Source organism: Puntigrus tetrazona, chromosome 21 (genome assembly GCF_018831695.1).
Source record: "Puntigrus tetrazona isolate hp1 chromosome 21, ASM1883169v1, whole genome shotgun sequence".
Lineage (NCBI taxonomy): Eukaryota > Metazoa > Chordata > Actinopteri > Cypriniformes > Cyprinidae > Puntigrus > Puntigrus tetrazona.
Window position 1 is genome coordinate 2,269,817 of NC_056719.1, and position 27,291 is coordinate 2,297,107.

The 27,291-nt window shown below is 36.1% G+C and overlaps 2 protein-coding genes across 2 annotated transcripts in view; one reads left to right on the forward strand and one right to left on the reverse strand.

The window, feature by feature from the left end:
* cacna1bb (calcium channel, voltage-dependent, N type, alpha 1B subunit, b) overlaps positions 1 to 27,291 on the reverse strand; it is a 103,073-nt gene that overhangs the window by 36,246 nt on the left and 39,536 nt on the right. Inside the window, exons 6-21 of the mRNA XM_043222150.1 lie at positions 26,532 to 26,623; positions 26,285 to 26,437; positions 24,520 to 24,707; positions 17,571 to 17,674; positions 10,090 to 10,205; positions 9,724 to 9,813; positions 9,275 to 9,364; positions 8,925 to 9,143; positions 8,099 to 8,211; positions 7,721 to 7,833; positions 7,141 to 7,272; positions 4,324 to 4,396; positions 4,103 to 4,220; positions 3,814 to 3,881; positions 3,580 to 3,686; positions 304 to 366 (exon numbers count right to left, since the gene is read on the reverse strand). Of these exons, the coding sequence (XP_043078085.1) occupies positions 304 to 366; positions 3,580 to 3,686; positions 3,814 to 3,881; positions 4,103 to 4,220; positions 4,324 to 4,396; positions 7,141 to 7,272; positions 7,721 to 7,833; positions 8,099 to 8,211; positions 8,925 to 9,143; positions 9,275 to 9,364; positions 9,724 to 9,813; positions 10,090 to 10,205; positions 17,571 to 17,674; positions 24,520 to 24,707; positions 26,285 to 26,437; positions 26,532 to 26,623 (1,839 nt within the window). The remainder of the gene's footprint in view (positions 1 to 303; positions 367 to 3,579; positions 3,687 to 3,813; positions 3,882 to 4,102; positions 4,221 to 4,323; positions 4,397 to 7,140; positions 7,273 to 7,720; positions 7,834 to 8,098; positions 8,212 to 8,924; positions 9,144 to 9,274; positions 9,365 to 9,723; positions 9,814 to 10,089; positions 10,206 to 17,570; positions 17,675 to 24,519; positions 24,708 to 26,284; positions 26,438 to 26,531; positions 26,624 to 27,291) is intronic.
* LOC122326937 (GTPase IMAP family member 8) lies at positions 10,765 to 17,472 on the forward strand. The gene is made up of 7 exons (XM_043222159.1): positions 10,765 to 10,844; positions 11,267 to 11,319; positions 11,458 to 12,174; positions 12,495 to 13,205; positions 13,311 to 13,429; positions 13,521 to 14,187; positions 16,305 to 17,472. The coding sequence occupies exons 2-7, from the start codon at positions 11,277 to 11,279 to the stop codon at positions 16,574 to 16,576; spliced, it is 2,529 nt and encodes an 842-aa protein (XP_043078094.1). The 5' UTR covers positions 10,765 to 10,844; positions 11,267 to 11,276; the 3' UTR covers positions 16,577 to 17,472.

Consider the following 27,291-nt stretch of genomic DNA (forward strand, 5'->3'; position numbering starts at 1 on the left):
AACTAAAATCAATCACTAACCATACTAACACAAGCCATGTAGAGATGCATGGCTGTAAATTAAAAAAAGGGTGCTGGATGGGACAATGTTGATTAATCGGATTATGTATTTGTTTACTACTAAAGATTCATGCTATAAATCACCGCCAAAATCAAAATGAGCTAAGATTAAAACACAGAAAGGGAAAAGAGGACAAGAGGATTACAGGTTTAAGGAGACTGGAATAGGTATAGATGTAGGAATAGGAATAGGAGTTGGAGAGGAAAAGAGAGGAGGAGTATTGTAAGTGAGAGCAGAACTCACGGTGAGTGAACGCTGCAGACTGAAGACCTGCGAGAGATTGCATCTCGATTTTGCTTTACAAAACTGCACATGCGAAACAAAAAACAAAACAAAAGAATGAGACACAAACGCAAATGAAAGAAGTGCCGAGGGTGCAGATGGCAGTCAGGGTGATGTCACTCTGTCTGTCCACCTGTCCCCTGTGTGTTTCAAATACAAGACAAAAACACTGGTAACACTTTAGTAAAGGACACTTTAAAAACTCTACAAACTGTGGCATGGACAATGTTTGAAGAATTTAAAAAATGCGTAAAAAAGATATAAATTATTAAAAAAAAATCTGTCCCTGCACTTAAGTGTCACCAAAGTATAAAGCTAACAATATGTGTGTTAAAAACCAACAACTTATAAACAAGCAACATTACAGAAGTGTACAGAAGTGTTTGCAGTTTTGAAAATAATACTCTGTGATTTGATGTGACACAATGAAATGTGTCTAATTGGTTTTGTTAAGAAATACTGAAGTGAGAATTGTAAAATGCTAACATCATGTAATCTGTGAACAGACAAGAAGAAATGGTTACACATATGAAAACAAATAACAAATGTAAATGAAAATAGAACAACCAGAAAAAAAAGACAGTTTGTTGTATTCAAACTGCATACAAATTCATTCAGATAGTTTTTTTCTTAAAATTGCATATTACATCATTCAGTGTTTCTTCTATTAAAGGCACTTTTGTGTAGAAAACTTTTTTGTATAATTTTTTTAATAATTTGCCATTTTAAAACATTTAAAACAGATGTTTTAAGAATTTAAGTCTTATTTGGAAAGATTTTGATACATAAATGCCTCTTTTTCCAAATATAAATATAGTTCCCTTTCAATCAGTCACTATGGCATTACGTCATTGACTGATGTCATGTGGTCCCGCCTGGGAACCCAATCCTGTCTGAGCTTGAGAAGAAAAGGGAAAAAAATTGGCAAGTGGAATCTGCATGCCAAGCCACTCCCACACACATATGGGTATTTAAGGTATAGGCGTGCAACCACTCATTCAGATTTGTGCTTCAGAGCCAATCGCTTCTAGAGTAGCATAACTAAAGAAAAAGAAGAAATACATTGAGCTGCAAGATTTTCAGTTGTGAAGCCTTTTCATCTGCAATTCAGTGGTGAAATTGCCCTGGGCTTGCACATTATTTGCCGTGGTCTTCCCCTGAGCAAGCCAGGTAAAAGAGCACTTTCCTACAGCTGCACTGTCGTTGAGAGTGTCTCTCGAGATGTCTATCCAACCATGTGCTTCTGGGTGCAGTAGTTTCGTTACCTCTGATGATGGACACGATTATCCGTAAACATGCTGTGACAGCGCTCGTGGATGGGCGCATGTCCATTGTATTGCTAAGGTCACGGCTCTCATTTATCATGAGACTAACTTCACCCGCTACCCAGCCCAATTTGTCGGGTTATAAGGACTCTGCAGCTGTGCTGGCTAGAAGCAAGGGAGATGCTCCGCTGGGTTTTACAATCCTTATTTCATCGTACCCAAGAAAAACGGTGGGTTACAGCCAATCCTGGATCTGCAAGTCCTGAATTGGTCCCTTCATCAGCTACTGTTTAAGATGCTAATGCAGAAATGCATCCTTTCATGAGTACAGAATCAGGATTCGTTGATTGATGTTCCTCTCGCTGAGGTCCTCAGTCAACAAGGGCTGTCCCGCTCCACTATGATGCAGAGGATGTGCTGTCCTTAGGAAAGTTCCTGAGGGGTGCCAGAAGGTTAAATCCTCCTAGGCTGCACCTCATTTCTTCTTGGGACCTTTCTGTCATGCTTTCAAGACTACAGGGAAATTCCTTCGAGCCGCTTCACTCAATTGAGTTGAAGTATTTGTCTTTCAAAACTTTTGCTCACAGGATGGGGAACTGGACAATTTCGGTCAACGTATCATGCTTTAGATTAGTCTGACTCTCATGTTACCATGAGAACCCGACCTGGTTATATGCCCAAGGCTGCCACCATACCACTCTGAGCAGTTCTTTGTCTGCTTTGGAATGGCTCATTGGGTGGTGGATGCCATCGCCTTGGCGGACCAGTCCCAAGACCAAGGTGAGCCAGACCAAGTTGAGCCATGCCCCCTGGGAGTGAGAGCTCATTCCACTTGGAATGTTGCTTCCTCATGGGTGCTGGGCACCTCTCTAGCAAAAATATGTAGAGCTGCGTGCTGGGCCACATCCAATACCTTTCCGAGAATTTACAATCTTCATGTAGAGACTGTGTCCTTCTGTGTATTTCTTAACACCAGGTAAATGCAGGAGGCCAGTGGGTGTTGGCTTGCAGCACAATTCCTTAGGGATCCAAGCACCTTTTTCCTAGTTATTCGCCTTGGTTCCTGCATTGCTTCGCAGTTCAGATGGAGTAGTTTGAGCTGATTTCCCGTGGTAGGCCCGCTATTCTGGCTTGCAGGGCGTAGCGATGGCTACATATTGAGCTTTCATTTGTTCTGTCAGCATTTGCACCTCAATTATGTAACACAGTTCAGGTTGTGGCATTTTCCATAGTGATTGACTGAAAGGGTTACTTGTGTAACCCTCGTTCCCAGGAATAGGAAACAGATGTAACGTCCCTCCTGCCACAACCTTGAACTGCGAAGAATTGTGGGGTTGTGACTCAGCTCCGAAGCATAAACCTGACTGAGTGGTTGCACACTGCTGTCTTATATGCCCATACGTGCCAAGAGTGGCTTCGCATGCAAATTCCACTCATCAATTTTCATTGGCTTTTTCTTCTTAAGCTCAGAGGTGATTGGTTTCCCTGGTGGGACCCAATGACATCAGTCAAAGACATAATGTTTCCGTTCCCTCCTTCAGGATGTTTCCATTACCATAATTTCCTGTGATGCATGTACGTAGAAAAGTGCATGTACCTAAAAAAACTAAATTAACACTATTTTATTAAACTATATAGAATAGGTGTATTTACATTTACAAGCTTTTTTAGTAAAATTTACTTATGTAAAACACATAATAAGTATCTATGCAGATGACTTAATTAAACTATAATAACATTATTTTAATATAAAATATAACCCTAAAGCAACACACTCATGAAGAACAGACTACACAGAGCAGGTTTAAGGGGAGGCCAGGGTCACAATGACATTGACTGGACAAACAATCAAGCAATTACAAAAAACTTAACAGTGAAGTAACAAACAACTGCTACAGTACACATCAGAGGAAAAGTTCCATAGCGCAAAGCTGGATAAGAAAACACACAGGGAAAAAAAAAAAGAACTTACGTTGCTATTGAGATGTTGGCAGCAGACATTGGGCTGACCTCCTTCACTTCCATGGCCTTCTGAAGAGCCATGTTTTTCTTAGCTGCCACCTCTTGTTCCTCTTCATCCTGAAAGCATGGACATTTCAGATATGAAAGCTCAAGATCAGGAAACCTACATACTCAGGGTTTTTTGTGTCAATGTAAGTATAATAACAAAAAACAAAACCAGCCAAGTTTTATAAGGTCAGATTACCTTTGTCAATTCCTGTGCATTGGCAAGGTTATCAACAGCAATGGCCAAGAATACATTGAGAAGTGTGTCTAGTTGTTATCTAGTTAGAGAATTGTTTGTATATCATATTGCCTTTCATTCAGCATATATTCGCAAAACAGATTACATATGTACATTTCATCAATAATTCCAAGAATATAATATATATTAATGTATAACAGTATATTACATATACTTTTATATGTACATGTTTTAAAAATCTTCTTTTCCCTAAGACCCCAAACATTTGCACAGATGTAGGACAGGATACAGTTTCCAAAGAGTGTGAGAACAATGAAGTAGACCGAGGAGAACATTCCACCTCGGACACCTCCCTGGGACTCTATCCCATGATACATCACCGCATTCCAATCCTCTCCTGTCAAAATCTGCAAGAGGCATAAACAGGTCAAGCATACCAAACATCCTTATAGTTTAAAACATGAAAAAACACATTAAACATTCATAAGGCCAAATTAAAATAAAGTATACCTGGAAGACTGTCATTATGGCCGCAGGGAAGCTGTCAAAGTTTGTAGTGGGAGTTTCATCTTCAAAATTAAACCTGGATGGAAGAGAGAGAGAGCTTCAGCGCACTTGGTGTAAAAAAAAAAAACTTCAGAGGTACACTGAAGATTTTGATGTCAGTTCTGGTTTGCTGTAATTGCAGGGCTGTCAAAACAAAGATACTGAGTTGCTTGGATCAAAACACAGTTTTATCATGATTTGTAGCCTTGAGCATGGCATTTATCATCAGTAATTTGTGGGCTTGAATGTTAAGAACAATCAAATAAGTGCAATATTAATACTCAAATAAGATCTGGCTTGTTTTTTGATCAATTTCTATTTCTTATTTAACTTTTGGATGAAAATGCGAAACACAGAGACCCTAATCTATATCTAAGGAGGGCTTTGGCAGGCCTGTTGTTCATGTCATCCACCTAAAAATACAACACCACAGCCACACACCACTATTTCTAATTTACTGACAAACCTGCAGTAGAGTCAGACTCATGACCTCTTGCTCGTGACCCAAGAAATATTTGTCCTTGCCTCAGATGAAATGATCTGGAGGATCGATTTTCTTCTTTTTTTAAACCATCCCTATCATTCTCTTCCTCTTTAGAGCATTTTATTTTTAGATTTCAGAGTTCTCTTTCAGTCCTGCCTTCTTTAACTCTCTCCAAATTGCCTTTCAGTGCCTGGCCTTCAAGGGAAACACAAGAACACAACAGTGACTCATCCATTCATAGAGGAGATTCAGAGCACGCTTGCCTTCACAACAGTGAATTATGGAGGAAAGGATGTATCATTCAGTCCCGGCTTGTTGTTGGATGTGCGCATTAGCTTTACATAGTAAACATAAAGAGGTTTTCAATAGAAGTTGCAGTAGATGTGACACTGCACAAAATGAAATGCTGTTCACATACAGTGTATAGCTTAGAATATGCTTGATTACACAGTAACTGTTACAACTATAAATGCAATAAATGACAAATAATAAAAGATTTTGCCATTGCTGTTTTGTCCATTGCTGAGTCTGATTTGTATTGGCAACTGAATACTAAAGCCCACCAAGTTGGTTATATCAACCACAGAGATTTCTCTGAAACACAAGAAATAAAACAACCACTTCACTCTGAGCATTTGAGATATGGTCAGGAAACTCAATGCTTAGCAAAGGCTAAATTAGAAAGTCTCTTCAAACCACTCATACTCTGCAATCCCCTCCAAAACTCCAGCGCTTGCTCTGGTAATCTGAATGACAGCAATTTAAAAAACTCTAGGGGCATTTGACAAGACCTCAAAAACACAGTCAACAAACAGCCAGGTGAGTTAATATCATCAGACCCTGCAGGCTTTAAATCCTGATTACATCACAGCCAATGAGAGATGTGCATGTGCACTGACATCACAACATTCACAAGACGACCTATCAGAACACATCAACACAAATGAAAATCATAAATGCTGTATGTGTCAAATTAAAAATAGTTCTACTAGTGCGTGTGAGCTTTATTTGGAAGGACACAATGACTCATCGGTACGATTTCCCATCTGACGCTTGAATATGCATTTCGTCCTTAAGGCACACAGGCTGGCTTTGATGACTAACAGGCATTCACAAACAACACGTTCTGGTGTTAAAAACGCAATGGAATTGTACAGTACTTGCGAACACCCATATTCAAGGGTTAAGGTTTGGCTGGTAAAGAAAAAATTAAATAAAATGAAAGTTATTTAACAAATTATAACAGTTTATATGTAGCCCAATGCCAATAGTGAGAGTGAGAGGAAGGGTGATGTCTGCAGCTTTCATTCATCACACTTGTTGTCAGCGGGGTGCCCTTCGTTAAGGCAAGCAGACACACTGCATAATCAGCTCAGTAATTCTCTGAGCAAAGAGATCTAAATCCCTGTTGGCATGCCGTATCACTCTCTATGCTCACAAGAGTTGGCATGAGGGCAGAAGGATTACAGAAACTAAGGGAGCAGATGAGATGATGGATGGATGTACTGATATTCTGACACAAAATGCATTTGCAAGATTTAATTGATGTAAGATGGCAACAGAAGCAGAGTAAAAAAACTAAATCAAATAAATAAGTACTGCAACAATATTGTGAAACTGAAACTGAAAAAATCTACAATTAATTTATAAAACCGGAGGCTAAAAAAAGTTAAATAATTGTCTGATATTTTGACAAAGCCAGTGTCTTAGGAAGGCTGAGAAAAATTTTAATTCTTCCAGAGCTTTGACTACTCATCAACAACTCAAACTATTAAAAAGGGTCATCAAAACTGCAGTTGACAGTAGGACATGTTTTAAAACCCTATTACATAAATGAGATTGCACAATTAAGCACATGTTGTGATCAGTTTTGTTCACGGATAAGGAGGCAGTACTCCAGCAGATGGAGCCTAGGGCTGATCTCAGTCCAACAGAAAACACATCAAACAATGCTCTCAGGCTTTAGACCAGCTCCAGAAAACTGATCCAAAGAAAATGCCACAGGGGTGTTACTGAAGTTTCATGAAGGCCTGCTGTGGTCATAAAGAACAAGGATGTGCGCAGATTTACAATTCCAGAATCTTTACAGAATCTGCCCCAGCCTGGCACAGCCACTTTTGAGTGATTCTGTGAGCCATGCACAATATAGAAGATTATGCCTAGTAATAGCTGTCTATATCTTTTAATTTGCACATTAATTGGTGTAGAATACTGAGCAAAATGTAAAATAATTTAAAGAACTGGAATGGGCTAAGAAATGTTTATAATAATGATAAAACATTTCAGAAATCACTCACTGGCCCCCGAAGAGTTGCATGCCTAGCAGGGCAAACACCACGATGAAGAGGAAAAGGAGGAAGAGCAAGCTGATGATAGACTTCATGGAGTTTAACAGTGAAACCACAAGATTCCGCAAAGAGTTCCAATACCTACACAGAAAGACAATTAACACATATAGAATTATATTCATTAAAAAAATATATATTTATATATTTATTTGAAAATGTATGCAAATATGTATGTACAGTATATATGTGTGTATACACTGATATTTAAATAGATGTGTAATTATATTTAAAAATAAAAATAATATAAATATAAAATGAATAATACTGAAATAAAACTCATTAGTTTGAAATATTTGTGATAGACAACATGTAAGGAGTTATATAGGTGTTGTTAAACACTAGTTTCAGGGAGTAAGAATTTTTTTTATGTAAAATAGAGGTCATGAGATTTGGGTCTGAAATATGAGGAATTCCTAATCTGAAGTATGTGCTATCTCAGTTGCAATAGGTATGTGATTGTTTTGGCCTAATCCAACTTTGAAAGCATTCACAAATAAAAGATGTGGCAGGTGTATATTCAGCTACTTACTTGGTTACTTTAAAGATACGGAGAAGACGCAGGGCTCTCAGAACACTGATCCCAAAAGATGCGCCAGGCTGGATCGCTGCCCACACCACCTCAAATATACTTCCCACAATTACCTGAGAAATCAAGAAAATTTCAGTTATACAAGTTTATTTTGTGCAACCTTTCATTTAAATGAGCAGATGACATATATATATCAAAATAAAAAAAAACATTAAATATAAGGAAAATGATAGTTGGAGTTGTGAGTAAGAAGGCTAAAGCACAACTCATGAACGACCCTGTGGCGATTCAGTGCACACATAAGTATCACAGAGGCTGATAATGACTGACTGGATATAAACGCACAGGCTCGTCTGAATCATGTGTGCTGTGACTCACCCCAAAGTCAAAACAGTTGAACGAGGAGTGAAAGTAGTTTCTGGGCCCCAGGCCGTACATCTTCAGAGTCATCTCTGTCAGAAACAGACCCAGGAATACAAACTCTGCCAGGTCTAACAGCCCGTAGAAATGAAGGGAGAGATTAGGTTATCTGTCAACACCCAAGCTTTTTCCCACACAATCCTTCAAAACTAATGCTCTTACAGTGTGGACCTGGACAACACAGCTAACAGAAACAAATATATCAGTATTTTTTTGCCTTTTGACATCTTCAAAATATGTTCTCATTATTAAATAAATTATACATAGGTTTAAGATTTAATATGAATAAATGTAATATTTTGTGAAATGTATTTATATCGAAATATTTATTTACTTCATATGCTTGTTCAATCACATGATCTATAATTAAACAAAAAAAAATACAAAAAATAAAATGTGATCATATAACTATTTAATTACATTAAAATTTTATTACAATTTAACAAGGCACACTAATAAACATAAATGTTTACCAATATAACTTTCAACTAAAAATTGTAAATATATATTCTCTACAATAAAATAAAATAAAATAAATAATTTCTGAATTTATTCATGGAAATTGACCATTTGAATTACTTTGAGCTACACACAGAAATGACAGAAATTTATCAAGTTAAGAGACTCTATTAAAATGTCTGTCTTCAATAATTAATGTTTACCAGTCACGAGGCAAAGAGAGAATGTGAAACTAGTTCAATGACATGTTAAACAGCAAAAATAAATAACCAAAAACGTTTTAACATTTTAAACAGTATATGAATAAATGTTTGCATTTGCTTACACAGGGCCTTGGTGAGCCACTCAGGCTGGTCATAATGGACGATAGCCACACACATTGTGTTCAATCCCACCAAACACAGAACAATCCAGTAGAAACTTTGTGCCTTTACCATCCGCCGAATGAAAAAGCGTACTCTCTTTTCCTTTCTACGGAAGTATGAGGAGCTATCGTTTTTACTGCTCTTCAAACTAGCCCGTGCAAAAGGTGATCCAGGTGGTGCTAAAGACAAAATACATTTAAAAACACGTTAAAGGAAGAATATTTAGCAGGATATGTGTAACAGAGTAAAACACGTTTTTTAGTTGTAGGCATCGCTTTAAAGTTCTTGAAGGTCAAAGGTCAAGGCTTACCGACAGAGGAGATGTCTGTGAAATGTTCCTCTCCCTCTTCAGCACTGATAAGATCATTTCGACCCTTTCTGCTCTTCGTACGCTTCAGGACTAAACACAAAAAATGCTTAAGCACACATTCAAATTTTTTTTTTTTTTTTTGATGTTTTACTATACTGTGACAGCTTTCATCTGAAGAGAAAAAAACTGGCTGTCAGTTATACTTCTTAATACACCTACTCTTCATTTCAAATTCAATTAAGTTGATTGATTTAATACAAATGTTCTTTTTTTTTGACATGCCTTTGCGCAGTGTGTGATCAGTTCATTATCTATCAGCTGTGCCCAGGTGAAAAGATGAAACTTCTAACAAAAACCAAAATTTATAGAAGCATACAGTATGAGGGCTCATGAAATATGAGGTCAAATTTCCGTCTGGCCTGGTTTATCATAGCTTGCCCTCTTTTCACCTGGGTTGTTCTGTTTCCTCCTGTACCACGCACCATCCAGAGGGGATTTCTCCTCAGCATTCTGATCCTCTTCCGCCAGCAATACCTCCTCTGCAACAAATAAATATCACAAAGGGTGTCAATAAAGCCAATACGTGGAATGCAATCTATAATGATTTAAGGCCTATTCACACTAGTACTGCACTGACAAATCATGCTAAAATATAAAATATTTCTCATTTTAAATGAGAATAAATAGACCTGCTGGCAAACATGAATAAAACACTCCAATTATTTTTTTTTACATTTATAATACAGTAAGAAATATTTTTAAATGAAGTTAATTTGGGAGGTTGAGAAGCATAATTGGGTTTACATTACACTAACCTGCCTTACAGATCCACTCCAGGTATCCTGTAAGCTCTCTCTCAATCTGCTGCTGTCTGCGGAGCTTCAAGAACTCCTGCCTTTTCTCAACTCGCTCTCTTTCTTTGGCAAACTCCCTGAAACCAAACACACATATACACAGAAAATAATACAGTTGCTGCTGATAGAATAAATCATTTACATCAAATTCATCTCAGTTCTGTCTGCGTTATACTGAAAAAAATCTTATTTCAGGTGGAAGATCTTGAACAAACTCAGCAATCTCCATTCCAAACTGTCCAGACCACATTTCAAACTGTGGTCTGGACAGGCACATTTCAGTTATTTTTTACCTGGTCCTTAACCAAAACCCAAAGACACTGACCATGAAAATAAATATAGCAAACGATAGGATAAAAGTGACAAAAACAAAAGATATGCATCAAAACAGAAGTATCCCAGTAAGTAGTATCCTATACATTATGATTTACATTGGTACAGTTACTGTTTAGACAATAAAAGTTCTAATGATTTCCCTTCAGAAATAATATGCAAAATTATGAGCCAATATTTTGAACAACAACTTGCTTATATTGCTCTCTAAAATGAGATGACTGCAATGTACTGGAAATAACTGATACATTTCTTAGCACTGTAACAAAAATGTTTGGAGAACTGGCAACCTGCAGACTGTTGGTAAAACAAATATGAGGAAGTAAAACAGCATTCCATATTTTCACTTTCTTTTTTTAGGTGCTTAACACTACCAGGACAAGGTAAGACATTTATTTTTGAAATCCCTTACATTTATATTACATTTAGTCATTTAGCAGACACTTTTATCCAAAGTGACTTACAAATGACAACAATAGAAGCTGAACCAAAACCAACAAAACAGCAACAACATGCAAGCATTATAAGTCTCAGTTAGCCTAATCGCTCAGTACACATAGCTATGGTTTTGTTTCGTTTTTTTTAAAACAAGTATAAGAGTGAGTTTGACAATAAATATGCAACTTGATAGCTTACTTAAAAGTCTTTTGGTATCTGTAAATCAATTTAGTAGGCAACATACAGGTTGCTTTGGAGGATCCATGTCAACATCACATGTTAATAAGTTGTTAATAAAAATGTTCACAAAAAATATCAATTCAATAATTTATATGAAATAACCAATAGCATTTTATTTATTAAATAGGAAACAAAACATGTCAGAAGAAAGGATAAAGAAAAATCTTCCATCCGTTTCTAGTAAGTTTTAAATTATTCAGTATTTAAGTTATTCTCCTTTTAAGTATACTAGATATGCAATGCATATCTAAAAAAGCAATACAGTAATGCAATGTTTAGACAGTGATCGGATTAAAAAATATTTTAAACTATTTTAAGGCAAAAGAGTCTCTGAGATAAGAATTATCCTGATCGGGGGTCGAGAATATTCTGGACAAGCGTCAAGTGGAAAAAGCTCAACCGGAAACATCATTCTGGGCACAAATGCCTTTGAAGTTGGAAAAAGAACAGCCCGGTCTGTTAAAGCAGAAGCAGACGTACATGGAAGACGAGTGACTGTGGTTGACACCCCAGGCTGGTGGTGGCATTATTCTGTGGAAAACACTCCAAAGTTTGATAGACTAGAGATAATGAGAAGCCCAACACTGTGTCTTCCTGGACCTCATGCCTTCCTTTTGGTCATTCCTTTAGATCACAGGTTTTCAAATGATTATAGAATGGCTTTGGAGGAACAACTGGAGTATTTCTCTGAGCATATCTGGAGACACATTATAGTGTTGTTCAGCTCCATTGCTCCACATGAAGACAGATCTGTCAAAGATCAGCTTATAAAATGGCCAGACCTCCAAATGGTTCTAAGGAAATGTCAGAACCGATATCATGTTCTTAATATTAACAACAGGGATGACAGAATTCAAGTGATCACACTGCTGGAAAAAATTGATGAAATGGTAGCACAAAATAATCACAGTTACTTAATAATCAACAAAAGCATATCTGTAGAGGATAAAAAAGAGAAAGCAAAAAAAGAAAGAATCAAAAAGAGAATTCTTGCTGTGAAGAGACAAGGGGTTGAACGTCCAACACACATTAAAAGTAAGATTTTTTATGATTAACTTACAATTTATTTTATGAATAATGGGTTCAATTCTGTTTTTTTAGCATCAGGTTTAATCACAGGTAAATAATTTAGTTAATAGTTTTCATTCATGCTTAAATTAGATGCAAATGCCTTTCAATTTAAAGATTCCAGTTTATATATCATCAAAATAAAAGCTAATTTTATCTCCAGTTTGCATCTGCCTTAGAGGATAAATCAACATGCCATGCCATGCCATTTAATGATAGGGCTAAAACCTAAATGTTATATAAACAGCAAAATAATAGAGAATGTGATCTCTGACCTCTTCTTTAAGGTGAGGAACAACATCTCACTGATATACACATTGTGATGGTTGGAGCATTGTCGGGTGCAAAGAGTTCTGCTGGCAATCTCATTCTAGGCAATGAAGTTTTTCAAGTTGGTGATGCAGGAAAAACATCGTGCTGTGAGGTTAGTCACGCTGAAGTGCATGGGAGGATGCTGACTGTGGTGGATACTCCAGGCTGGTTCTGCAAACATCCTCTTGAAAGTACACCAGTGTTAGACAAACTGGAGATTAGACATAGTGTTTATCTATCTCCACCTGGCCCACATGCTATTCTGTTAACTGTTCCCATTGTCACAGCATTTAACAAATCTATAAAAATAGCATTGGAGGAACATATGGGTCTTTTAGGGAAGAAGGTCTGGAGCCATACAATTGTGCTGTTTACCTGGGGAGATTGGCTTGGAGAGACAACCATTGAGGAGCGCATTGAAGTAGAAGGAGAGCATCTTGAGTGGTTAATGGAACAATGTGGGTACAGATACCACGTTTTTAATAGTAAACAGCATACTGACAGCACACAGGTCACAGAACTCCTTGAGAAGATAGACAAAATGGTGATGGAAAACAATGACTGTCATTATGTGCCAGATGAGAAGATCAATCCATCCACCGAGCTTAAGCTGAAGCTAAAGAAATCCAAAATAAATATGATGAAAGTGCGAAAACAAAAGGATATTCTTCAAGAGCTGCTTAAAGGTACATAACTTTTATTTACAATATTATTAAAAAGACTGTGCAAGATCAACACAAGAAATTTGTTGTAGAAAATAACAAACCATATTATTATTTTTCCAACAACAGAAAGAAAAAACAACCTCTCAGATGTGAGGATTGTGCTTCTTGGAGCTGAAGGAGTTGGGAAAAGTCTATCAGGAAATACAATTCTGCAAAACAATTTTTTTGAGATGACACTAGAAGAGGTAGTTAAATTTGATACATTTGTGTTGCTGAATTATTATTATTCAATACTAGAGAGTAAATTAATATTGTTATCATTAACATTCTGTCTAGGCATTTAAAGTCCAGAGAAGAACAAGGCAATGTGTCATGAAACAGAGCAAAGTTGAAGGATGTCATGTCTCTGTGGTTGATACACCAGGCTGGTCAACATCAAACTTGGAAAATGCTAAAGAGATTTTACGCAGTGTGCAAATTTGTTCACCAGGTCCACATGCATTTCTGCTAGTGCTACCTCTTGACAAGACTTTTACAAAAAAATCTGAACAAACAGTTATGGAACTCATGAGCCTTTTTGGAGAGCATGCCTGGAGACACACAATAATTATATTCTTTGGACTATGGCTGAAAGACAGACCAGTGGAGCAGTACATTGCCTGTGAAGGAGAAGCTCTGCAGAAGCTCATAAAAAAGTGTGGAAACAGATATCATGTATTAACTTACTTGCATATTAAATCTCATGTTCTTAATTTGCTTGAAATGGTCGAAGACATGGTGACAAGAAACAGAGGGGAATATTTCACTCTAGAAAATGGTGGAAAAAAGGCAACATCAGTCTTCCGGTGGTTTACTGGGAAGTTACTCACTGAAGAGGAGTGGAACAAACGTGAGGATGAACTCATAGAGAGAATGCTGGAGGCCGCAGTTGCAGACCTAGATCAAGAATCCAAGCATCCATCTGCCAGACGAAAAGGAAGCTTCGGCCATGTGATCCCTAGTAGTAAGTTTCTGCTATCTATAGCTATCTCCATCAACGTAATGTCCATCTCCATCAACACAGTAACAGTATATCATACTGATAAGTGACATTACACAAGTAAAAGGGGCAATGAATTAACCAGGCTGTCAATTTTGAGCAAATTACATGCATATGTGTCAATTCTTTCTCAAAAATATGGCACCTGTTCAGATGTCTTTGAATATAACAACAGACATATATTGGTCTATGGAACAGAATCCTGTTTATTTGTTTATATACCATGGTCTTTCAAAATAATACTAATAATATCTAAAACCATTTAATGCACAAGAAGTTCAGGTCAGTTTAATAACTGTTCTAAATTAAAGTGTTGCCTTCATGAAGCACAGACTTTTTTAATAAATATTTTATAACATTTAATCTGTTATGCTGCATTTCCACCAAAGCTTTTTTCCCCACGACTAGTGTATTTTTTCAGTTGTTCTAAATGGGAGCGGCACGTTTTTTCAAGCGCCAGGAGCGTGCCGAGCGCTGAGCATTCAGTGATTTTTGTCTGTGCTGGTAGTTGAAGAATGTTGAACTTTGGATAAAGTGCTGCACTCTTTCAGCCAGTAATACCAGTAAATAGGCGTAAAAATTTTAGAATGGATTTACCGTAAAATTCAAAAATGTTTTGTTCACACAGGACATTCATTTTTCCAGAAAAGCACCATTCACACATCCATTCCAAAATACTGGTCATTTCTGTGACATCATTAACCTCTAATAGCTGTGCTTGAATTTGTAAACATGGAGAGTTATATGATGATGAAAAAAAAACTCATTGGACATGCCTTTAGAAAGAAATGCATCTTTACAGGTTACTGAAAGAGTTAAGTAACATTTTAATTGTGAAAAAGGAGTGCATCAAGGTTGCCCTATTTCCTTGTTTCTTTTTCTTTTGGCTGTTGAATTGTTATCACTTAAGATATTGAACAATCCCACTTAAAAAAAGGTATATTTAGGTGTATTTGGTAAAGAAAAAATATCTCCAAATATCTTTAAAATATCTCAACTGGTTGACAAAACTAGCTTATTTCTCAAAGATCAAAATGAAATTCCTTAAAGTATTTCTATTGCTCGATCTTTGTATGAAGCCTCAGGCTCATATTTAAATTTTTCACAGTGTGAACTATTTCTATGACACCCAACAAGCATCACTACATCTAACACCAGTTGAAGACTGTATCAAATAACTGGAGATTTTCCTTACTAAAGTTAGATTATCTCGTCAACATCTCAGTTTTTCCCCTAAAATAAAGAAAACCAAAATAATCTTTATTTCTTGGCTTCAACAAGATCCATCTTTAGCCGTGTTTTTATATCTAAAGCAGAGGGATCGTCCCGTTGTGTTTACTTTGCTTTATCTTTTTTTGTCTAACAGGTGTTTTGAGAGTGGATTCACTATAAAAAAAAAAAGCTTTGGAAGTTTTGGATTTCAAAGAATTAAATAGTTAATTAGTTGGTAAAAAAAATGTCTCTGTGGTAATAATTAAAGATTTTCTAGATTTTCTTTTGAAATGCAATTTCACCCCTTTTAAATTGCCAACACCAACTAGCTTTACCTGCTTGGAAACTGTGTTATGCGCACATGGAAACTGTGTTCACACACAGTAGAAATACGGTAATTTACTGGTAATGTTACTAACTTCTCATACCAGTAAATTGTCAGAATGGATTTACTGGTATTTTTTGAAAAGGTCCTGTTCATACATGATCTGTTTACATTTCATTTATGATGCGTCTGCCATTATTTCAGCCGATATTCCGTATCATAGCAACCACTGCTCTCAAGCGCTCACAGCTAAGAGTTTTTAACAGAGTGCCTGGCCTTTTAGGGAAAGGATATCATTTGATGAATTTACTTCAAAATACTGAATCAAGAATGTATGTATACTACAGGTATTTTACGTAATGCACACCTAGCCATGAATTATTATTCACTTTAACTTGACATAGAATCCTAATGTCCTAAATGTTAAAAAAGCTCTAAATTATTGGTTGTCTACAAATATCTATATATTTATGAACTAATATGAAAGAAATATAGAGTATAAAAGCAAATTAACTGAACCTACTAACATTCATTGTATTTTCAGTGAGTGGAGATTCATTGTACGACACCACTAGTTCAGTTGGAGCTGGCATTCTGAGCCCTGCAGACAAAGTATCTCGATGGCTGAGGCATCCAAGAAATAAAGCACTATCATCTGGATACGACACCATGAGCACTGCATCAAGTTTTCAGGAATTAAAACCGGACAGTAACAAAGACATTCCACTGACCCAAAACCACCTTAGTGAAATGGACACTCCAAAATACACAAGAAACACAAGAAAACAAAAGCATACAAGATCATTCTCAATATAGAATCAATGTTCTCTACTACAAATTATGTGTAATGTAAATTAATAGTGTAGGCTTTCAATCAACATGTTATATGTGTTTTAGTTCCTTTGCAACAATTTCTGTATATGACTGAGAAATAATATTCAAAATATTGCTAGTCTAAAAAAGAGGTGTGCTCATTGGTGGTGGGGCTATTTTGAAGAACTGAAAATAGACTGTGCCACAGACCAACTCAAACCTGGTCTAAAGTCAATGTCGCAGTATTTTTTGTTATTTGACTTTGCCTATTACACACAGGGACAGCAGCACACATGCTTAATATTTAAAGCTAAAGGATTACAGTGTAAAGAATATTATTGTGTAGGCTACATACATATAAAATGTTCAGTCATTGCATGTATCAGAATTAACCCTTTTGCACGAGCAGGTCAGTTTCTTAAAGGGAATGGGAGATGAGATTGGTTTATTGCATGTTATGCCCAAAAAACACCCATTACTCATTAAGAGAATAGGTACAACCCATTTCAACTCTGCACCTAGGAGCACAGAACTTTTTCCCATCGTTAAAATGTGAACACGCCCAGAGTGCACCTGTGCCGTGTGCTATAGACTTTGAGTTTAGATTGTTAAAACTGGGCCGAGTATGTTCTAAGTATGAATACAAGTGATTATTGTGCAATAAATATATCTTGTAAGTTTCAGAATTTAAAACAGCTAACAACAGCTTACACTGGAGTCAGTCTGCCAAAACGACAGCTTTTATAATCTACTCTATGATGTAATACTGTCATGTATTGCTCTTCATTATTGCCTTGTCTGTTCTTGTGGTTAGCTTAATATGTACTTTATGTGTTTTTCACAATATCTTAAGTTGTACAATAAATACATATAATAAATAGTAATAATTATTTAGCTCACACATGTGTCTATGTCTCACTGTGAACCAGGATCGGAAGTTGGAATAAGAAAGACATGGAGAAAACCAGAGAGAGAGCAAGTATGATGTACGACTTACCCTGATAAGACACCCAGAACGAGGTTAAGCATGAAAAAGGAGCCAATGATGATGAGAGGGATAAAGTACAACCAGTTCCAGGTGTTGCCCGAGGCATCATTGGCCTGTGAAAAAAAAAAAAAAGTTACAATAAAGCCCTTATGACCAATTTACACGCGCCAACAGACAACAGCCAATCAAGCTCTTACTAGGCATGTTAGAAACTGTCATGCAGGTGTGTTGAGGGAAGTTGGAGCTAAACTCTGCCGGACACCGTCCCTCCAGGACCAAGTTTGGACAGCCCTGTTGTACATGTTGCGTATGTGATTTTCTATGAAATCTGCCAACTCAAATCTGTAGACTGTTGCTTAATTAGGAGTAAAAAATGAGAGTAGGTCTCAAAAACAGCAGCTTGCAGAGTCAATGCTGCATGAATCCAAATATGACTGTACTCCATCCTGCTCTCAACAGGCTATTTTTAAAGATGTTTAATGAGCTCAGGGATGGGTCTGACAGCTCGGGACGGCGTCTGACAGGGTCAAGGTGCACAGAGGCCTGGTGACTCAGCCTGCAGTAACAAGACCAAAAACACTGATTACACCGATACACTCACACACACTGACTACTGAAATAGCAGGACAGCTGCTAACTGATCATACATTTTAGTGTAAAATAACTATTAACCCAAGGTCTCACAGGCCTACAGAACATAGAATGTCTCATGGGCAGCATGCTCTTATACACCTATAAAAGATACCTTATTACGGCCCAAGGTGGAGTTGACTGTTTTATAGAGTCAATATTACAAATGCTTGACTAGAAGGTAGATACAAAAATTACAGATGCTGTAGGTAGAACAACATTAAGATAAAAATAATTCAAAACCAGCACAAAGAGGTGCCTCATAATTATTTCAGAAATTACACAAGACCTTTCAAAAGGGTTGTTTTGTTGCAAAATCCAATTTTCAGGAGCAGTGATTGAAGGAAAACCAATTTAGTTTCTGCCTATTTAATACTGTCCTCCATTAAAAGTCAAACGTGGGATATTCTTCCCACTTCTTCTGAATTAAAAAAAGTGTTTTATTGCATACACATCATTTAAAAAAAATAAAAATAAAAGACATTACAAAAACATAAAAAAAAAATCCTGGTTACATTTTATTTTAATAGTTCACTTTAAACATTCTCCTAACTATAAGTAATTTTGTAACTACTCTGACCAACTAACTCTCAGAGTAAACTGTTAGGGTAGGTTTAGGGTTAGTAGAATAAATTGACATTCAAGGCAAACATACCTATTAAGCTCACCAAAAATCTACATTGAGATATTCTTAGTGCACAAGATGTTGGTAAGTACAAAAGGTAAAATAAAATATTAAAATAAAAATATTATAATATTTTATATATATATCATGTACATGTATATTAATCTCTTTATTTTAAATGACAAAAGCATTTCAATTAAGATTATGATTAAATTCAAAAAGTCTGGCATTGCTTCTTGAGTACATTTCTGTACCCTTTAAGAATGCCCCATTCCAATTAAGCTTCAAACATGTTTTATAAAAAATTTAAGTAAAATTTACAAATAATTGTAAAAAAAACTTATATATAATTAAATAAATTACAAAAAAAAAATTTAATTACAGCACTGTAAAACCACAGAGCAGAAATAAACTGTCAATTTATAATATTTTTGGATCTAATGTAATTATTTCCCACACCCAAGTTCCAGGTTATAATATGCAATTTTCCAATTAGCAGTGAAACTTACCCCAAAGTGTGCACACATGGAGACCCATATCTCAGCGTGCAATGATCTGATTGACTTAATACTATAGGAGGTATATAGTAACAAACACATCAATTGGTTAAGACATTAAGTAGACAATAATACTTTTTTTTTCTCAAAAATTAAAGTGTGCTTAATGGGTATGTGATTTTGATAGGTACATTTACTCTAGTTGCCAGTATTCAGTATGTTGTGGACCCATTAAAAATAAAATGTTAAAAGATATTAAGCAGACGGTCTACTAATACTCTAATGACTGCTAGTTGAAATGTAGTTACAAAGTTACTGTCTAAAGTGAACTCTCAAAATAAATTGTTACCAAAATCCTTTAAATTAATTTTACAATAGATAAACAAATACATTTCTCTCCAACAGGTAATGTTGCTTCACCACAGGGGATCTGACCAGAATCCCCAAACAAGCATGACACAGCAGTGGTAATTAAGCAGAAAGCGATTAATCTCTAGCACAGCGAGAGCGTAATAAAACTAACAGGCATGAAATGAGGACTGCCATGTCATTAGCTGAGGACTCCGCCCCCGCTGGCTTATTTGGGCCGGAGCTCATTATGGGTGGAGATAATGTACCAGTGCTCCTTAGGTTGAGAAACTTACACTAACCTCTGGTCCTCTGCCTGCCTGTCATTTATTAAGCTACAGTGTGACACTCAATAGAGAGAATGCTTTTCAATTGGTTGTGTTTAGGTGGGATTTGAATCACAGAATAAGAATCTGTAAAACAGCGTCACGGTTTTGCCGCATCGGATGAACATTTGGTATATGAAAGAAAGAATTTCTGCATATAATCCAATACAGACAATCCCATTTTTTCCATTGTGCCGTTCCATCACAGCACCATAAAGACATCAATCCAACGAGTCACAATCCAGCTACTTTGACATGCAATCTCGAAAATGGAGTGCTGCCATTATTCTTATTTCATGATGCCATCCATCCTGGATTCCAACCATAAATAGCATCTCAAAAAGCAGTACATCACACAATGTCTTCCACAGTGTTTTGCCTTTTAAAAAGTATTCAGAAAAACGGTTTCTTTCTACAGTAAGAGGGAGGTTTATTTCAGACTTTGTGTTTTTTTTTATACAATAACTGATTTGCAGTGGAAGATAAAACAAAAAATTTGGTTTTAATATAAAAAACAAAGCACGCATCAAGATTCTGTCCATCTATAAGATGGAGTAAAATGTCTAGCTTCTGGCCCGCAGCTGAGAAATGACACTCAAGCGGGTGATTTCTGGGAAAGATCTAAGACTTATGAAGAACAATACATATATTGATTTACTCTCTATTTGTCACCAATTATAGGTCTATGCTTGTCAATGCAGAGGGATTAAGAAGTGCACTGAGCTACTTTATAAACGAGTCAGTCTCTGTGAAATAGGATTGAAGCCCCTGGGCTAAATGGAATGGTTTAACTACAAGCTCCAGTAGTTACAAATTGGCAATAAAATGATGAAGCTATGGTTTCCCAGAGACGTGTTTTTACAGTATTCTTGGCACAAAAGTTGTTTTGAAAGGCCCAGTGGAATGTTTGAAGGGCCACCGGTGCAGTTTGGGAGGTTATGTGGCCCTCAAGACCATGCTAATAAGATACACACACACACACATACACATATGGCTGTGCTAAAGTTGCCTTGTGAAACAGGTAACAGTAAGACTGCAAGAGAGTAATAAAATCTTTTTATTACAAAATCTTTTTTTAAGAAACATTTGGTGGCTGCTCATCAACTTTTGTCTAGCTTGTCTGCTAGTTATGATGGTTATACTGCCTGACATAAACAAGGATTTGTCAAAACTGCAAGATTGGTGACAGTTTTGGTAGAGTATATACATGTACAATAACTGTATAATTTTACATTTACAGATTTTTTAAAACATTTTTAAGAATTATACGTGCTAAAAAAGTATGTTTCAAATAAACAGCTTGAGACATATGAGGATGTGTCATATAGCAACTGTAATACTTGTGACAGCCTTGGTAGCATCAGTAATAATGTATTGAAAATGTCATAGTAATTATTAATAATTAGCCATATGGTATCATTTTGCGTATGTAAACAAAACTGTTTATGCATCTGTTGTTGTTCTGGACCTGTATCATTCAAGAGTTCATTGTAAAAACAGATTTAACAATTCTCAAAAATCAAGTATCTTTTATTGTGCATTCTAATTAATCTCAATCAAAGTGCAATTGAGGTTATTTTGATTAGGGTAAAAATAACAAAAAATGCAGCTAACTAAAACAATGTTTTTGTAAATAAACTCTTCATATACTTTATAGGTACAAAAATATTATGTAAAATAAAACGTTTAAATGTAAAAATTATACATTTAGAAATTCAGAAATAATATTTAGAAATATTTAAACTATTAATGCAAATAAAAATAAAGTATAACTAAATTATATTAGTATAAATTAAATTATATTTTATTTTATTATTGATAAAATTAGTATTTTTTGTGTTGAAAAAAAACAAAGTTGCTTAATGTAATCAAGAAGAAAACATTGTTACTGTTGAGCCCTGAAAATAAGGCTATATTTCAATTAAAACAATTGAGTGTGTGTTAAAAAATTATAATTTTACCTAATACTAGAATTCCAATTGTTCAATGGAAAGGTTCTATTATGGTTAGGATGCTAGAATTATGTAGACAATGATGCGGCTCACTGGGTTTTGGAACAAAACTCATGTGTTAAAAAGACGGTTGGTGAAAGTGAGAAAAAGAGAGAGGGTATCAGCATAACCAGCAGCCCTCAGCATATGACATGAACAGGTTGGCAGCGTACAGTCTGAGTTCAGCTTAGCATAATTCTCGTCTCAGTCTGTGGTGGGAGGGGGGGCTGTGTGGGAACTGGGTGGCATATGCTGCCCCACACCATGTTCTGGCAGCCTGATGCTCTGCACACATTTGTAAACTGTGAGGAGAAGGGGAGCAGGTGAAACTACAGCAGTCTGTCTTTTCTGTCACTCAGCAGGGTTTATACTACTCTCACTGGAAGTGTTACTGAGACTGTCCACGCCAGCGTTTATTCTGAACGTGATGTCTCTGTAATGACTGACCTGTGGTAAAAACAGATGGCCGCAGTAGGGTTTTCCATAACTTTTATGCTACTGCTTACCATAAAAGTTCTTTAGCATGTTTTACTGTCTACAATTAAACTAAGCAAGCATCTTTCCTTCTTTTTCGCTCTGTATTCACATCAGCATGCAGATTCTAGCACCTTTACGGAAAGACAGTCTCTTGAGCTCAACACTCAGACAAGCAGAACGCAGACTGTCATACGTTCTAAAACATAACACAAAATTTAGAAACAAAGAAAAGCCTTTGAGATTGCACAAACAATATTCCACATCAGTATTCAAGACTATGTATATCTGTACATGCATGTTTGGTTGTGCGTAAATGTTAAGGAATAGTTCACCTAAAAATAAAAGCTACTCTATGACATTGTTCACTTTTCCTCGTGCTCCATATCTTCATGTAACTTTCTTCTGGGAAGTATATTTAATATTTCAGTGTATTAAAAATTTAGTTCAGCTTTTTGCCATTCTACGTGTCATGTGATGCTAAAAAACGGCAAGATCCAAAATAACGTGCAAATCTATGAATGTTGAGATAAAGGCGAAAAAACATGCATCTAAAAACTGACCCTTCAAAAAAAACTGCCCTCCTTAGTAACTGTTGCTATGTCCGACAATTCGTGCCACTCTCACACTGCACATCACGTAGTAAAAAATACATCACAAAGCAAAAAAGGAAACTGAAAATGCGCCATCAGACCAGACAGAGCTGGTTACTTCTGGTATGAAACAAGGTCTCAGCATTTAATCAGAACACTGTAGTGACTCCTGATCATCCTTTTATATTTGCTTAAAGAATTAAAGAAACATGAATGAATGTATTTAATTATTTTAACCATAGAAAGACGACAATACACAGCATGTTTCAAGTGTAAATCCACAAGTTAATCTACTCTTCAGACTGATTTGTTTGTCAGACAAAATGGAGGATTTGATTGAAGGAGGATTAAATCAAGCTCTTTGTGAATGGTCAGCCAGGAAACTCCGGACAGTGCAGGCTAATACTGTGGGTCATTCACAATATAGCAATCACATAATTTATTACATGCCACAAGCTGAATGGCCGGTGCTGATTCTGGAGGCTGTGAACTTGCTTGCTCAACATTTAAAGGGATACACCATCCTAAAATAAAAATCGTCAGAATACTCATTGTCATCCTCAATCCAAGGAAATGCCTTCTAGTGGTATTTTACAAAAACAACTTATCCATGCATTGGTGCTAACACAGAACTGCACTATGTATGTCGAGCAGATGCTCTTCAAAATGGTTGTCGTTGAATAAATATTTTAATTTTCTATCTGTACAAAATGTTCTCGTAGCTCCATAACGTTATGGTTAGACCATTGATGGCAGCATTCAGATAATATCTTTCATAATTTTCTGGGCCTTGACACAGTTTGTTACTTGGCAGTCAATTGGACAGTCACAAGCCTCTTAGGTTTGATCAAAAATATCTTAAATTGTGTTTTGAAGACAAACTAAGCTTTTACAGGTATGGAACGACTTACAGGTAAGTGATTGGTTGACAAAGTTTTTGGTTTCACTTTATTTTGATGACTATAAGTAACATTGCATGTACACATCTTCTAACTCTAACCATAGTGTTAGTAGATTATGTTCAAAAGGGGCCATAAAAATAAAGTGTTACCAAATTTTCAGTTTGGGGTGGAGTAACTGTTTAAATAGACTGGTTCGGTGTTTGCTCTGAAACCCTCCACCTCCCCCAACAACACCTGTCTAGATCTGATATCTCCTAGATTTTTTGTATGCCTATTCATGCAGCATATCTTACATGCTCACAGCAGCATGTCGTTGGCTTATAGGCAGTATAGACGCAACTTTAGAAATCAAAGTGTACAAGTTTTTCCATCCTTTTTTTTGTAATTTGGCATCACAATTCACCATTAACTCTTTTATGAGAGTGTTGATCTGATTTTGCCTCACACCTTATTTTGTGTTTGGTTTACAGAAGAAAGAAAATAATGGGTTCGGTTAATGTGAGGTCTGAAAAAATTAAAAAGTTGTCCTTTGCAGAAAACATTTCATCAAATAAATTCTAATAAGAACTCACATGGTAAAGTACATCGGTCCATCCTTCCATGGTGATGCACTGGAAGACTGTGAGGATGGCGAAGAGGATGTTATCGAAATTGGTGATGCCGAAGTTGGGTCCTGTCCAGTACTGCCTACATTCGGTCCCTACGGGACACACTCTTGAAGGACGTTCGAATCCACATGGGTAATCACCAACTTTTTCTCCTGCACACACAAACAAACAGAAAACATTTAATTACAGGCCTATTTCAATAATCATTACACATTTGGAAGGTAAATTAATGCAACCGTCCTCTCTAAACTGGTCAAATACACACACACACACACACACTCTCTCTCTCTGAGGCATATCACCTGCTGATGTTGCTGATTGAGGGGTGAAGCAGGCAGCAGCTGAGCACATGTTTGCAGCTCAGCTTCTTATTGGAAACCTCATTACCAAGACAAGCTAATTACATGCACTGTGTTGAACTGAAATAACTCGCACACACATATTACATTAACAACCTGTCAAGATCCCTCACACCATGGACACAGACATATAGCACATAAATACACAAACATGTGCATACACACAAACATAGCCTCCAGCTGGAATAGCAAAGCTTATGTCCTCATCTTCGAGAGCCGTGCTGTGCAGATACAATAGAAAAACATTTGCTCTCCAAGCTTCTTTCAAGAAATGACCTCCCTCTTTTTACCTCTTTCTGTGCCACAAAAGAGCTTTAAAAATCACTCAGTGATTCAGGATTCAGAGTGCTAGTCTTGCCTGCAGGATAAAGCATAAAACCATCTACTTTACAGTGACAATCAATAATATTCTTCAGCAGGATTAGCCTATTTTTTTAAGAAACTTAATTACATTTGTCTCTATCAATCAATCAATCATGTTGTACACTTAAGTCAGATGGTAATTGGAAATATGGGTGGAAATCAACAGGGGCCTGGTGATATATTATACAGATATCTGGGTCATGATATAGGTGCTGATAGCTAAAAAAAATCTGTAGACCTGTGCCAATTACACCAGGGACTTTTTATTTAATGTTTTGATCTAACGAATGCTCAAATACAATGATCCCATTGCAAAACCCCCCCCCAAAAAACCCATCTTATAATATGAAGTGTAAGGTTTGCTCTGTTTAGGTAAAAACGCCTCACATCTATGTACTTATGCACCAGAACACACTGAAATGCTAATAAACATCAACAATTAATGTTTTCATTAGGAGATAAGGAGAAAAACAGATATAAATAGAGGAAAAAAAACAGACAAAGATCTGGCATGTCTCTCTCACTCACATGCAGTCCCTAGCTGCAAAGAAACAGCAGTGTTTTGTGGGTAAATGTCAGTCAGTGAAAAGCGAGGCGGGTGGAGGAAATTTGCATAAACAAAAGAAAGAGCCTGAGAGGACCTCTGATCCAAACAGAGCTCTGCAAAAACATCTAGAGGTCTCTCTGTTTTACAATTGTTTAAAAATATTTTTTTAAGTGTATTTTTTTAACAACAGGTTTTGTCTCGCTAAAGGCTTTATTATGTCTTCATATTTTTTTATATGTTATGATGCCATAGCAGGTTTCTTTTTTGCTAGAGTGTCTTTATTATCTTCAGTATAAACTGATAAGGAGTCTCTTTGCTTGGACTCTGAACCTGTTATTTAATGTGTGCTACAAAGGGCTGTTTTGAGATTGTGTGCTTTGAAACGTCTCTGTAGCGCCTCTAAGATTTATTTCCTTTGCGCCCTCAATGAAGCTTTTTTGTTTCCACAACAGGAACTAACCTGTATCCAATTTAAAGCAGGTGAAGTGGAATTTGCCCATGTAGAACTCAACACCGATGATGGCAAACATAACGATGGCAAAGAAGAGCAGCAGTCCGATCTGAAGAAGGGGAACCATGGCCTTCATAATGGACTTTAATACTACTTGAAGACCTACAAACAATTACATTGGATTAAATTAATCATGGTATCATTATCATCTAGTATTTTTTATTTAATTAAGTGTATTGTACCGCCAGACACTTACTTGGGATTCCTGACACCAGTTTGAGGGGTCTCAGCACTCTGACGGCCCGCAATGTCCTCAAGTCAAACTGCGAACCCACTGTTGTTAAAATCCTGTCACAAACACAAATATGCAAACGTCAATAGCAGAAACTATCACTGATTATTTCAGATTATTGGACAAAAAATACGGGCTATTTAAGTCTAAAATGATTTCATTTGGCCTGTTCCATTGTTAAAAATTTGGTTACCTCCTTGATGGAACTAACCTCAAATATAAACAAGAAATATTCTATATAATAATAATAATAATTAAATACAAAAATCATAAATATTTATATATTTATTGGTACTGTTGCGAATAATCACATCAAAAATAAAAGTTTTGTGTGTGTGTTGTGCATATTTATTATGTATAAATCCAATACACCCACATACAGGTATATATTTAAGAAAAAAATACATTTATATATTAAATATATTTATATATGATATAAATTATATAAATATATACATATACACTGACATGTAAATATTTTCTAAATGTAATGTGCATCTGTGTGTATTTATGTATAAAATATACACAATACACACATATTATGCAAAGAAATAATTATTTTGGATGCAATTAATCACAATTAATCGTTTGACAGCACTAATATACATATATACATGTATATGTACACCATATCGTAATTAAAAACGTATTATATTATATTTTTATGTACTCTTTTAATTTTTTTTCTAAATGTTAAAAATAATCAATCACAATCTAATTAAAT

Excerpts from the sequence above, each read along its gene's own strand:
- LOC122326937 (XM_043222159.1), top strand. The coding sequence starts at position 11,277 with ATGTCAGAAGAAAGGATAAAGAAAAATCTTCCATCCGTTTCTA. Across the intron at positions 11,320-11,457 it reads AAATCTTCCATCCGTTTCTA|GCAAAAGAGTCTCTGAGATA; the intron begins GTAAGTTTTAAA and ends AACTATTTTAAG. Across the intron at positions 13,206-13,310 it reads TCTTCAAGAGCTGCTTAAAG|AAAGAAAAAACAACCTCTCA; the intron begins GTACATAACTTT and ends TTCCAACAACAG.